The following is a 13,387-nucleotide window of genomic DNA, read 5'->3' as shown; positions in this document are numbered from 1 at the left end:
AGGGACTTTATCCCATGCTGCCCACTGATATAGCACAATTAATACTTGTTGAATGAATAAAGGATCCCTGATTACATTTTACAGTTGTAAACTTTACTCATTGAACCTGATCATTGAACTCAGAATGTCTGATTTTATTTTATGCAGTGGGATTTTTTTTTATGGTGGTGAAATACATATACATAAAGTTTGCTCTTTTAGCCATTTTTAGGTGTGTGGTTCAGCGGCATTTTAAGTACACTCACGTTGTGTGTAGCCATCACCACCATCCATCTCCAGAACATTTTCATCTTCCCAAAGTGAAACTCTGAACCCATTAAACAATAACTCCTCACTCTTACCTCCTCGAGCCCCTGGCAACCACCATTCTACTTTTTCTCTATGAATTTGACTATTCTAGGTACTTCATATAAATGGAACTTGCAGTGGAATATTTCTAATCAATTTGTTTTTATTATCCCTGTACTAACATAGGCCTTTACCTTCCAAATATGAAAATCTCATTTATCATAAAAATCTTCCAATTTTAATGATAAAACATTCTATTAGGATACTTTGGAAATTTAATCCATTGTTCGTAGAACTTATATTTGGAACTTAAGCAGTATTACAGGGCACTTTTGAGATATATGAGTTGATCTAAGAATATGTTGGTCCTGGAAATTTTTATATTGAATATCATTGATCATAGGGCCCTTTACTCTTATGTTGTTAATCTTGCTTTTGGATGGTAGAGAATGTTTTCTACTTCGTGGCTTTGAAGAAAATATAAAAGAACAAATAAATCAAATTGTTATATAATACTATTGTTTTTGTCTTGCTGTTCAATAGCTGATGCTCTGTGGTGAAACTGCAGTTTGGTTTAATGTGGCACTCATACAAGCCATTTTAAAAGTGAATAAATCAGAGCCAGCTGGTTCTTTCAAGTTGAATTTGCAGACCATTAAAAATGAAGACACTCTCTGTGATTTTATTATCTTGATGGTAAATATATCGCCTAAACCAGAATGTGACTTTTATCCACCCCCTAACTATTTTGTTTTTTTCTAGTAAAAGTAGTTTAGAGATAATTCTGGGGGAAAATGGCAATCACTAATGACTTGTAGGATGTACAGTGAGGGGGCGAATAATGTCAGGTAAGTGATTATTTGGAAATGAGATATTCTCTTCCCTGAACAAGATTGCTTACTGTTTTCTTCATCATGGAGCAGAATAAAATGTGGTAATACTTTTCTGTAGTTGAATTGCTGACACACAAAATCGGGCCCGCAGAACTATGGCTTGGATTTTGGTGAATTGCTTAGTCTATGTGTTAGATTAAATGCTATACAACAAATCACCTTGTTTCTGCAGTTTTTTTAAATTTATTTATTTATTTATTTTTGGCTGCATTGTGTCTTCGTTGCCACGCGCAGGCTTTCTCTAGTTACAGTGAGCGGGGTCCACTCTTCGTTGTGATGTGTGGGCTTCTCATTGCGGTGGCTTCTCTTGTGGAGCACCAGCTCTAGGCACGCGGGCTTCAGTGGTTGTGGCACGTAGGCTCTAGAGTGTAGGCTCAGTAGTTGTGGCTCATGGGCTTAGTTGCCCTGCAGCATGTGGGATCTTCCCCGACCCGGGCTAGAACCCATGTCCCCTGCATTGGCAGGCGGATTCTTAACTACCGTGCCACCAGGGAAGTCCCTGTTTCTGCAGTTTTGAATGATATTTATATTAAAGTTTGTATGGCAATACTTTTAACTTATGAATTAAAGAAGTTGAAAGACAGAGGAAAACATTAACACAGAAATAGTGTTGTGCTTGATCCTATGCTTTATTTCTAAAGTGCTTTAAAAAAATTAGTCATATACAATTAAGCTGTACCACAGATACAGTTGCTTAAAGTAAACATTTTGCATAGTGTAGTTTAGAAAAATTTGCCAAAAGGTCATATTCTTCAAATAACATTGTGTAGACCATGTTTAACAGGCAGTCTTGCATGCAGTATTTTATAGAAACATATGGATTGGAAATTAGATTCAGAATTTATTGTGTCATTAAAAAAAAAACGGCTTGAATGAAATAGGAGGTGCACTGTTGCATAGTAAAAGTAGCCCTGAAAGGAATTCCTATCCCTCCCCAAGAACTTTTACTATGAAAAATTTCAAACCTACATTAAAGTTGAAATAATAATATAAAGTATACCCATGTACCTTCTACCTATGCTAAATATTTAACATTTTCCCACTTTTATACACATAATACTCCATATGTATATATGTGTATATACATATATTTGTGTATAGTATACTAATATATGTATATATTATATGTCTAGTTATCTACATGTTATATATTATATATAATTTATGTATATTTAATTTGTATATGTTTAATATACATTATATATTTAATTATATATAATATATAATGTACAATATAATTTATAATACATATTACATAAGTATGTATTATTATATATGTATGATAATTATATATTGTGTATATATTTGTATATATATATATTTATGGTCTGTTTCGCTAAATTATTTGAAAATTAAATTGCATACATCATGGCACTTCACCTCTAAACAGTAAGGGTATCTCGTATATAACTGTAATACCATGATCATGTCTAAGAGAACAGTAATTCCACAATATCGTCTAATATCCAGCCCATATAAAATTTCCCCAGTTGTCTCTTTTTGAAAGTGTCCAACTGAGTTTTGGTTATTATATCTTTTTAATCTAAAATTATAACTCTACCTTCTTTTTTTGTGTATGAGGGGTCATTTACTTTTGGAAAAGTTCAGCCCAGTTGCCTTTGAAAATCACACAGGCTGAGTTTTCTGATTGCTTCCTTGTGGTGTTATTTATCTTGTTCTTCTATCCCTGTATGCCCTCTTGACTGGAAGCTTGGTCAGGAAGCTTGATTTAAGGTTTGACTATTTTTGGCCTAAACTTCTTAGATAATGTTTAGTACTGTGTATTTCATCATATCAGCGGCTGTGTGGAAAGATTTCAACGTGGTTTGCAGTAGTGCCATTCTGGAGGAAATTAAGAGTTAACTTTTGGTGTTACTGATGGTAAGCTTGATCAATGTCTTTGGATCCTGCTTGGAGAATCCCCCTGGAATTTTACTCAAGTACCAGCTCCCACATTGGACAGGGAAGCTAGAAATGGGAGATCATGGTAGTGCAGTGATGCCATGTATGTAAATGTGCTTTGTGACACTGGGAAGGGAGAGCTTGGAAATGTGAATTCCGTTGACTATTAGGACAGCGGAGTAGTTGGTGTTTAGCCTTCTTAAATTTTGATTCGTTGTTTGGTTTAGTGAGCTTGTGGTCAAAATAATTAATAAAGAATATGATAAAGTGCTTCATAGTCAATCAATACTATGGAAATGAATACTACTTTGTTGTGATTAGAATGTCTATCCTGGTTGAAAGATACTGAGTTATGTTGAGTGGCAGTGATCCCAGCTTATGGGCTGTCTCACATTTCTAAGGTTAGACTTTCAGGTGAGCAGTCAGCTATCTTGCAAACACTTTGCAAACTCACTTTGGGGGCTTTTACAGAATATGGATGCCCAGCCACGATGCCACATCTACTGAACCACATTCCAAGAGGGAGGCATATGGGAGGACAGGGGTGAGACCCAGGCATCAGTATTTTGCAAAACATCCCTAGGTGATTTGGTTATGTCCTAAGGGTAAGAATGATTGGAGCAAGAAGAAACAGCAACAATTATGAGGCTGATTACAATCATGGAACTTCTTTGCTTTCATTTAGCTCAGACCGGAAGTTCTCTGACCTCCTTCCTCAAAAGGTTGTATTGAAATTCCACACGTTAGGAGCTTAATGTGTCCCAGGCTAAACTACCTGGAAGGAAGAAGCATGCTGTGACCCTCTCTATCATGGACAAATTGATATCTCATCATTTTGTGTGTAATTCTTATGAAAAGATGGATTTAAAATAATTGGAGCCTAGTACCCAAAATTATATCCTTGTGCCTTCCCTGCAGTTTGTGGTTTAGTGACTGGGTAGGAGTGACAAGAGTTCATTGTACTACAGTTCTTTTTCTGTGAATGATGCATTTGCTTCAGGGGGAAGTCTGATTGCAAATGAAAGTGAAGTAACGCTACAGGTCACAGCATTCTGAGCTGCAGGGCTGGGAAGGAGCTGAGGATTAGAGGCTGCAGATATACGTTGGTTAGATCCCAAGCCTTGAGGCCAAATCTGTTGGGACTGGGGAACAATCCTTGAGCCTAACCACTCATAATGGGAACATGTAGATGCAGAATTTCCCATGAACCAGCCACACTAGAGTAAGCCAGTTAAAAACAATTAAAATTGCATTTTAATGTTAGAAAGGCTTGGCCTATTGCCCTAGTTCATGGAGGTCTTATAAGGAAGTGATTGTAGAGCAACTTGTGAACAAAAAGTGTTTTTAATACGATATTTTATTTGCATGAGGAATAATGATTTACGTTGAGGGAATGAGTCAGATATTATCCAAGCATTGAATTAGGCACATTCCCTGTCTAGAGCTGGGACTGTCTGAAAAAGAGTATGTAAATTTAGCCTAGTATCACGTAAGTGCTATGGGAATAATTGTAAATAATTGGATTATTAGTAAGGAATTGGGAGTGTGGGCAGATTTTTTCTGTGGTTGGAGTATTGGACTAAAAACAGCATAACTTTGGCAATCTAAATGAAGCACAGGACAAAAAGCACATGCTGCCAAATCGGAATGACATTTGAAAACCACGTTAATACAGCATTTACCTTCCAAAACATTTTTAGATCCAATTCTGTTTCATCCAGATTATGCCTCTCCCTCTACAATCAGCCATTTTTGTTGAAAATTTGACTCTACAAATCTACTTATGTCCACTTACTAAGCTGCATGGTCAAATGAGCTGGTTCTTCTCTTTGTCTGTAGTGATAAGGATCTAGTGTGGAAATGTGTTAAGTCCATAGATTCTGTTACACATACTCAAACTATTTGCCAGATATTTAGTGTATTTAGTAAAGATGGATCCCTATGGGCTCTAGAGATGCCTAATGAATATTGTCAGAATTAACAAGTGCTGTTTCTATTCCATGTGTTTCATATTGAAATGAGGGCAAAAAGTTGTTGACCCTGGAAAAGTCTTAAAGGTTATTTTTTCTTCTGATGCAAACCTTCCGATGAGGAATTTATGTCTGAAGTCATGAACCAGTGTTAGATAGGACTGACTCAGATTTTCCTAGCGTTTTCTAGTGGACCTTGATTTTGCTGGTGTCACTCACAAAACACTGTATTTGCATGTACCCGGAATCTTTGCAATCCTTGTATGTAAGATAATTCCATAAAGTATCTTGGCAAAATGAAGAGGAAAAACAAATCCAAGCAGTGTTGAAAACTGCAAACTAAAATTCATGTTCCATTATGTTTTTTTTTTTTTTTTTTTTTTTTTTTTTGGTGGTACGCGGGCTTCTCACTGCTGTGGCCTCTCCTGTTGCGGAGCACAGGCTCCGGACGCGCAGGCTCAGCGGCCATGGCGCACGGACCCAGCCGCTCCGCGGCATGCGGGATCCTCCCAAACCGGGGCACGAACCCGCGTCCTCTGCATCGGCAGGCGGACTCTCAACCACTGCGCCACCAGGGAAGCCCCATTATGTTTTTTAAAGATTGAAAAATGGCATACCAACAAGAGTCTATTTGATTAAAGTATTTGCATTTGTCTCAGTAAGTCAAGAGGAAAATAGGAAATAAACCTAAATTTCCTTCCTCGTTACCTAACATGGAAGGTTTTATTTATTTTTTGAATAAAAGACTATGTTGCTGTGATCTTTCTAGTCTCAAATATAAGATATATGTAGTCATAAAAATCTTGATGGCTGTTGCATGAGATTAAATGATTGAATAATTTATGATATAACTTGATGGAAAACTATGCAGCAATTAAAGCCACGTGTTAGAATAGTATTTACATGGGAAAATGCTTTCGGCAATGTTAAGTAAAGAAACAGCAGGATTCAAAATTGAATATTTGATATAAATCCTATTTAGTGATAAAAATAAACACACATGTAAAATTATGTAGGATAATATAACTGATATGTTATCAGGCTTTCTTTAGGTGCAATTACATGTGATTTTTATTTTCTTATTTATATGTTACTGCCTTTTCCTAATTGTCTGAAATAGTTATTTTCCAATCAGAGAGAGGGGTGGGATAGGAAGGGTGGGAGGGAGACACAAGAGGGAGGAGATATGGGGATATATGTATAGGTATAGCTGATTCACTTTGTTTTAAAGCAGAAACTAACACACCATTGTAAAGCAATTATACTCTGATAAAGATGTTAAAAAAATTATAATATGAAAGAGACCATCTATCAGCTAAGTATTTAATAAATGCCCCTAAGTACTATTTGGAAGAACTGAGCCAAAGAAAGAATGATGACTACAGCATTTGAGTTTGTCCAGGCAGTTACTGTGTTTAGGAGCGACTTAGTTGCACACCACCATGGTGCTGAGTGACTTTTTCTTTATTGACAGGATGAAATGAGGGCAGAGATTTTACTCAACAGCTCAAGCATTTAATTTTTGTATTCTTGTTTGAATACAGTAACTATGGAAGACAATAGCAGATTTTGAATAGATCTGGCATATTATGAATAATATTAAAATACACTTAGAATTTGATAATATAAAAGTAAAATGCAATCAGGGTAAAAAAATGCAAAAACAAAGTAAAAAGACAATAATAAACTAAAAAAGTATCAGGAGATAGGGCTGGAAAGTTGGGCCAGAGAATGTAGAGACACCAGGAGAGCAAAGGTCTAAGGTTGGTTTTCTGGAAAGATAATGCTGGTGGTGTTTCTGTACCAGTTACACAATTTTTGGCCTATTTGCATATTCTGTACTAGTATTTACTTAATATTTTTCTTTAAATTGAATTAAAAGTTTTTTTTTATTCATTCTCATCATAGCAAACATATTTTGAAATTATGAGTCTGGTAGGTTTGTACTTTTTAATAATAATTCAAATTAAAATTAATATATGACTATTAAAACAAGACAGTCTAAGGTCGTCTTGCATCCCATCATAGCACACTTTGGTAAGCCCTGGCATGGAGAGAGGGAGATGTGGAGATGAGGACTTGACGTTTTGACCATTGTGTCCATCTCTCAAGTGCTGCCGTAATTTGGGCCTAATCCTCTTGCTGTGCTTGACTGGGTGAAGCTTTGTTTTTGGAATTTCTTGGAAGGTTCATCTTCCAGCACAGGCATTAGGGCAGTGCCATTGGCCATAGGTGGCTGGCTCATTCCAGCAAGGAAGAAGGGAGAGTGAGGAAGAACATTTAGTGATGGGGAGCAGATGGGATTGTAACTGCAACAGAGAGACAGGAGGAGGGAATACACAGGATAGAGGGACACAAGCTGGGAAGAGTCAGCTATTGCCCAAATGTTGTCGTGGTTCAGCCTGTTCACTCTTGTGGGTACTGTGATAAAGAGTTGTCCTTAGCGAATTGCATATCATGACTCATGAGCTACTTGGAGAAAGACAGAAGAACATCAAAATGAAAGTATAGCCCGGTGGTTTCATTAGCACACCCAGTGATTTTCATAAACCTGTAGAATCAGTGGTGAAAGGAACTTACCGGGGTCATTTAGCCCATCCCTAGACTCATAGGAAGCACTCTATCTGTGCACTTGCAGAAATGATACGAGGAAGCATGCGGTGCTAGTGGTGGATTGGAGCCCACGAGTCTTGCCACGGCCCAGCCTCCCTTATCGGCCAAGGCCGCTGTAGAACAGAAAGGGTTATTATGGCCCAGATTTCTCCCACGGCGGGGCTGGGGACAGCCTGGCTTTGGTCCTCACTACATCTTAATCTTTCTTGTTTGCTGGCTGCCGAATCCAGATTGACTTTCTCCCTTTTCAAAAAAAAAAAAAAGGAGACAGATTTTGTACTGGTGAGACTACTTGGAAATGGAACTTCTCCTGTGGTCTTGGCTTATCCCTGTTTGCTTTAAGATGATCCTTTTGCCCAAGGGATACAGTGATTTCAGATCAGTGCCCTCACTCTTTAAATACCTGATGTCTTTTGCATATCTAACTTTTCTGCTTGTTGTTTTTTGTTTTGAATGAGGTTTTTTTTTTTTTTGGTTTGCTTGGTTTTTTGTATTTGAAATAAGGTGGACCCAATCCAAAAGAAACAAGTAACCATTTCCCTTTTTCAAGAAACTCCAGAGAAGAAGGTGCCATGACTTTCCTCATTGCAAGTTTTGAAATTCTTTGCTTTCTCCAACCTAAATAATAATAGACTGTAAACTCTATGAGGGCAGGGATTTGGGATCTTTGAATCACTGAAGCACCTGTATCAAGCATAGGGGCTGATTCATAATAGTCACTGATACAGTTACTTAAGTGAATGAATGTGTAGATAATATTATTATGTCATGTTTTGATAGCATGTCACGGTTGTAAAGTATTTTCCATTAGCTCATCTGATCCTCACAACAGTGTCTTCAAAGTGGATAGGAACTAGTGTTTTTATCCTCATTTCGTAGGTGAGGTAAATGGGGCTCAGAGGCGGAATGGTCTGCCCAAGGCTTCACACGGAGTCAGTGATGTGCGGTTCTATTCCTGAAGACCATTTCGCAACTTGGAGTCCAGGAAGACAGGCCCAGCTGTTCTTCCGCATGATAGTTCCTGCTTTTCTGGACTTTCATGGAATTCTCCTTCTTTATTTTCAGATTACAGGACAGGCCCGTGTTTTACTGTGATCAGCAACCAGATGTGCCAGGGACAGCTCAGCGGGATTGTCTGTACAAAAACACTCTGCTGTGCCACGGTCGGCCGCGCCTGGGGCCACCCCTGTGAGATGTGCCCAGCCCAGCCCCACCCCTGTCGCCGCGGCTTCATTCCAAATATCCGCACAGGAGCTTGTCAAGGTAAACCCCGGGCCGATGGAGTTATTAGTGGATTCATCTTATTTGCTCTGGAGAGCCATTCTCCAGTGAAGTTGGAGAGAATGGAAAAGCAGTGTCAGAGGCATAACTTCACGATTTCGCTGACGGCATGATATCCAACTTAGGCATTAGGAGCGTAGCTCCAGAGACAGCAGCTGGTCCCCCTGGATTTTTCCTTGCCAGTGGTTCCCCCCTCCGACCCCAAACGTGTTTCCCGGGGGTAGTATGATTCTGTTTAGAGCAATGCTATATATTAGAGCAATGCTGTGTATAAACACAAAGCAAAATTTGTGAGTAAGGTAGTTTGTTTTTCTTAATTTTTTCCCCCTTCATTTGAAATTGCTGGAGTTCCTCTGTCTCATGGATTGTACTTAGTTGACCTGAGGAAAATTGTTCCTCTCTCCATTTTACATGCTATATTATGGGGGTTTTTTTGTTTGTTTTTTGGGTTTTTTTTTTTTACAAGTCAGAAATAAATTAGGATTTGTTTCACAGTTTTAAATATCCCCAGATGTTGCCTGCTTGCTTCTTCTCCTGCCTCCCATGGAAGCCCTTACTCTGTTTTTGGCTTTTAGTCCTGTTCTTCCAGCTGTACAAATTCTTTTATTGTCTGGATGTCTGGCAGGAAATAGGAGGAAGTGAACAGAGGCAGCTCCGCACTAAACTGATGGGACTGAAAACTCCCAGGCTGTATCTGTTTCCTTTAGACATCTTCAGTGCTTTTTTAGCAAGTTGCAGTGCTTAGAGAAAATTCAAGGTATGCTTTTCTGAGGCAAATAGATACTAGTTCGATTTTGTTCTGTATGTTAATTCTAAGGACAATATGCAATAAAGCAGAACTTGAGCTTAATCACACAGTTCTGTGGACCTCCATTAAATTATACTTCAATAAATTTCATTTCTGATAAACACGGTTGATCCTGGTCCCTGGCTTCTATGTACAACATGCAGCTCTTTTGTATGCCCTTGAATGTATCTTTTTGAATGTTAGGAGCAGCAAGAAGTCACTTTGAAATCCTAGAATTACAAAAGGGTAAATGGTACAATTTCATAAAATAAAGAGTAAGTTTTGTCCCCCTTTTTCTTTGGTGCCTTCTTATTTTTCTCATCCTTGGGAAGTCTCAAGGAGTTTTGAAAAAATTCTTGGCCATGGTGTTTGAAGTCAGCTAATACCCATGAACTCACAGAGAGTGACCAGAAAGCCAGATTTTGAGTACTCCACTGCCACCCATGAGTCCTAGTCAGAGTCTGAGGTGCTGAGAGAATTCAGGGGAAGAGATGAAGAGGGAGAGAGGGAAGAACTGCTTCTCTTTAGCTTTGATATTCATTTCATACAACCTGGACTTTTCCAGCATTTTCTTCCTGTTCCTTCCTGACTCTTCAACATCCAATAGAAAAAAGAGTTTTTTTTATAAGAAGAAAATTTGTGAAAACCCATGGAATCAAAGTGGCAGTTATATTGCCACTGTGAGAATGAAATTCTTCATGTTTGGTTGGTTTTTTTCAGAGAAGGTCTGTTATCAGCTTGGGGTGCCCTTTCCTTGCTTGTGTTTTTAGTCTTTCGGCCACATGTGAGGGGCTGTGAGCAATGGGTTCAAAAAGGAACTTATTCTGTCTCCAGCCTTGGAATGTATGACCAGTGGAGAAGTGCCCTCGTGTATATTTCCTGTTGGCCAAAATTCATGATCAGCAAGACTGTCTAGTTTTGCTTCTATGTCCAATTGTAATTTCAAATAACATTTTAATAAACATATTGAACATAGCAAGAATGGAAAATTCTGGTGTAAGACAAAATAGAGATCAGCTGTAAAACATAATCTAATTATACTCACATATTGTCGTTCATCTGTGAGCCAGGACATTTTATGTAAAACAGTAAGTGATACTTTTGTACCAAAGTATCAAAAGTGATACTTTTTGTTGTTAAGTTAGTACCCCCTTTCCTGCATGGCAACTTGTTTCAAAAACACAGATTATTAGAGATTTTACAGTTGGCAGTTGCTCTCTCACTTCACACTGAAGAGTAAAACTAAAGGGTATGATTTCTAAAAAAAATACCCAGAGGAAGAAAAGTTAGACTGCCTCCCTGGGGTTTCTTATTAAACCAGAATTTTGTGTGTTATGGATGAAGAGATGGAGAGAATACATGTACTTTTATAAACATCTTTCTAATGAGCCTGGAATGATTACTTTTGTTCCTGGAAGGTTAATATTTGGGGTTCCATGTAGGACCATAGTTATTTCCTAGGTGCTGGGGATTCAGCAGTGAACAAAACAGACAAAGAACCTGCTCCCTGGAATCTTGTATTGAAAACATTTGATTTATAGAACAAAGCAAAGCAAACAGATATTTATTAGGTCAGCTAGTGATTGGTCCTATGGGGCAAAATAAGCAGAGTAAGGAAGGGTGGTGAGTGATGGGGGGCGAGGTGGGTGTTGCTATTAGACTGGCATTGGGAGGGTCCCCTGCTGCAGTGGAGCAGAGATCTGAGGGGTAGGACAGTGTGAACCATAAGCTCTACAAAGAGTAGTCCAGGCAGGGGGCCATCACTGCAAAACCCTGAGGCAGGAGCGACCTTGTTGTATTTGAGGAATGGCAAGGAAGCTATTGTGGATGGAGAGGAGTGAGAGAGGGTGGAGGATAGATGAGTTCAGAGAGTAGAGGGGTCAGGTGGACTCCTCTAGGACTTAGCATGGCCTTAAGTGTGAAGCTGAGCTGGAACAGGATCCGACTTACCTTTAAGAAGGTTCCCTCTGGCAGCTGCTCTGCTCTCACTTCTTGGCCTAATTTCCTGTGTTGTTTAATTTTTATTGTGCAAGACAACTCTCCAGAATCTATGGTGAACATTTTCCATCTCATTTGTATAAAAGCATTAGCTGTCTCGTGTAGTCTGAGTGATCTCATTCAAATAAATTCTGTTTGAACTGAATCACTCCATACAACTCTTAAAGACAGTGTTATTATAGAAATGTGTTACATTTTGATTGTAAGCATTTCTTGAATACCTCTAGTTATTACTGTCAATCTTTTTACCATAGTATGCTTGTACTTTGCAGCATGCATAATAAAACTCACAAAAGTTAGTACCAACATTCTCCTCTGCATGAGGGAAGATGGAAGGTAGGAAAATGAAGAATACTTGTGACTTCCAATAGAACACTATTGACCAAGTTATGTTACTCAAATAATTTATTTCGCATAATGTAATTGTGAGAAATAGTGTCTCTCATCATGTTCCAAATATTGTGATGGACAAATAGCTCATTGATATAAATGTGATAATATAATTGTGGGCAAACTATCATGTTTTCTTCTGCAACGACTTTTATATGAATCTCTCCTCCCCCACCCCCTGCCCCATCCCTTGCTTCTAAAATCTAACAGATGTGGATGAATGCCAGGCCATCCCTGGGCTCTGTCAAGGAGGAAATTGCATTAATACTGTTGGGTCTTTTGAGTGCAAATGCCCTGCTGGACACAAATTTAATGAAGTGTCACAAAAATGTGAAGGTAAGAAATATCATGCTTTGCAGTTAAGGGGCGGAGGGGCGGGCAAAACCCAAATCAGTGACAAGCTTTTTTGCAAATTGTTCCTAAATCCTTCTGTCTTTGTCATTCCTGTGAATGTGTACATATAATATCCTTACCGAGAATAATATGCTTTTTTGCTATTGAACCAGAAAAAGCCTGCAGCTTTTTCCATTTTTATAGACCCAAAATAAGAGATCCGTCTGAATCAAATTAAACATCAAAACATGAAATATTTTTGAACCAATATTTGGGTTAAAATGTTCAAGATACATGTTTTTGTATAGTTCTAGACACATGAATTTAAATTTGATCATTACATGTCATTCAGAATGACATATCTTCTGTTGTTTTTCTAGTCAAAATGTATGTTTGATTTTTTTTTCCCTTTTGGAGAGATCTATTAACCCTTATATTTATGCTCCTAGTACAAGTTTAGGATTTCCTTTTCTGTCTATCAAATGGAAACCTTTTAATGTTAATCAAACAGAAAAATAACTTGAGGTAAATTTATATATTTGCATTTAGTTTATAGATTGAGCTTCTAAAAATGTGTGTACAGAGAATGTGTTCATATTCACCACTTCTGCTATTTGCCTAAAAGAGCCCTGGCTTCTAAGTGTAATAAATATTGTTTTCACGAGAGGGAAACATCCAGGAAGTAACTAGGCAGCACTGAATTCTTTTCTTTAGTGAGTTCATGTACCTTATATATGTAATGTCTGAAAATAATGTAACAGCATTCTTAAGGCAACATCTCTCATCAAGCTTAGCAGAGAAAACTTTTTCCTTCATTCTCAACTCATTGTCTTTGGGGTGATATAAGATTTCATTTAGATGCAAGCACTTTTGTTGAAAGCAGTTGCTGTTGTATCTATATTCCTAAACCCTAGCACTGAGGAATACTTCAT

General features: G+C 38.0%; 1 protein-coding gene across 1 annotated transcript in view; it reads left to right on the top strand.

Moving 5' to 3' along the window:
• The window catches only part of FBN1 (fibrillin 1), a 254,966-nt gene that overhangs the window by 105,901 nt on the left and 135,678 nt on the right, over positions 1–13,387 (top strand). Inside the window, exons 7-8 of the mRNA XM_060096792.1 lie at positions 8,732–8,929; positions 12,333–12,458. Coding sequence (XP_059952775.1) covers positions 8,732–8,929; positions 12,333–12,458 — 324 coding nt within the window. The remainder of the gene's footprint in view (positions 1–8,731; positions 8,930–12,332; positions 12,459–13,387) is intronic.

Source organism: Mesoplodon densirostris, chromosome 4 (genome assembly GCF_025265405.1).
Source record: "Mesoplodon densirostris isolate mMesDen1 chromosome 4, mMesDen1 primary haplotype, whole genome shotgun sequence".
Lineage (NCBI taxonomy): Eukaryota > Metazoa > Chordata > Mammalia > Artiodactyla > Ziphiidae > Mesoplodon > Mesoplodon densirostris.
This window is presented reverse-complemented; position numbering and strand designations above follow the sequence as displayed.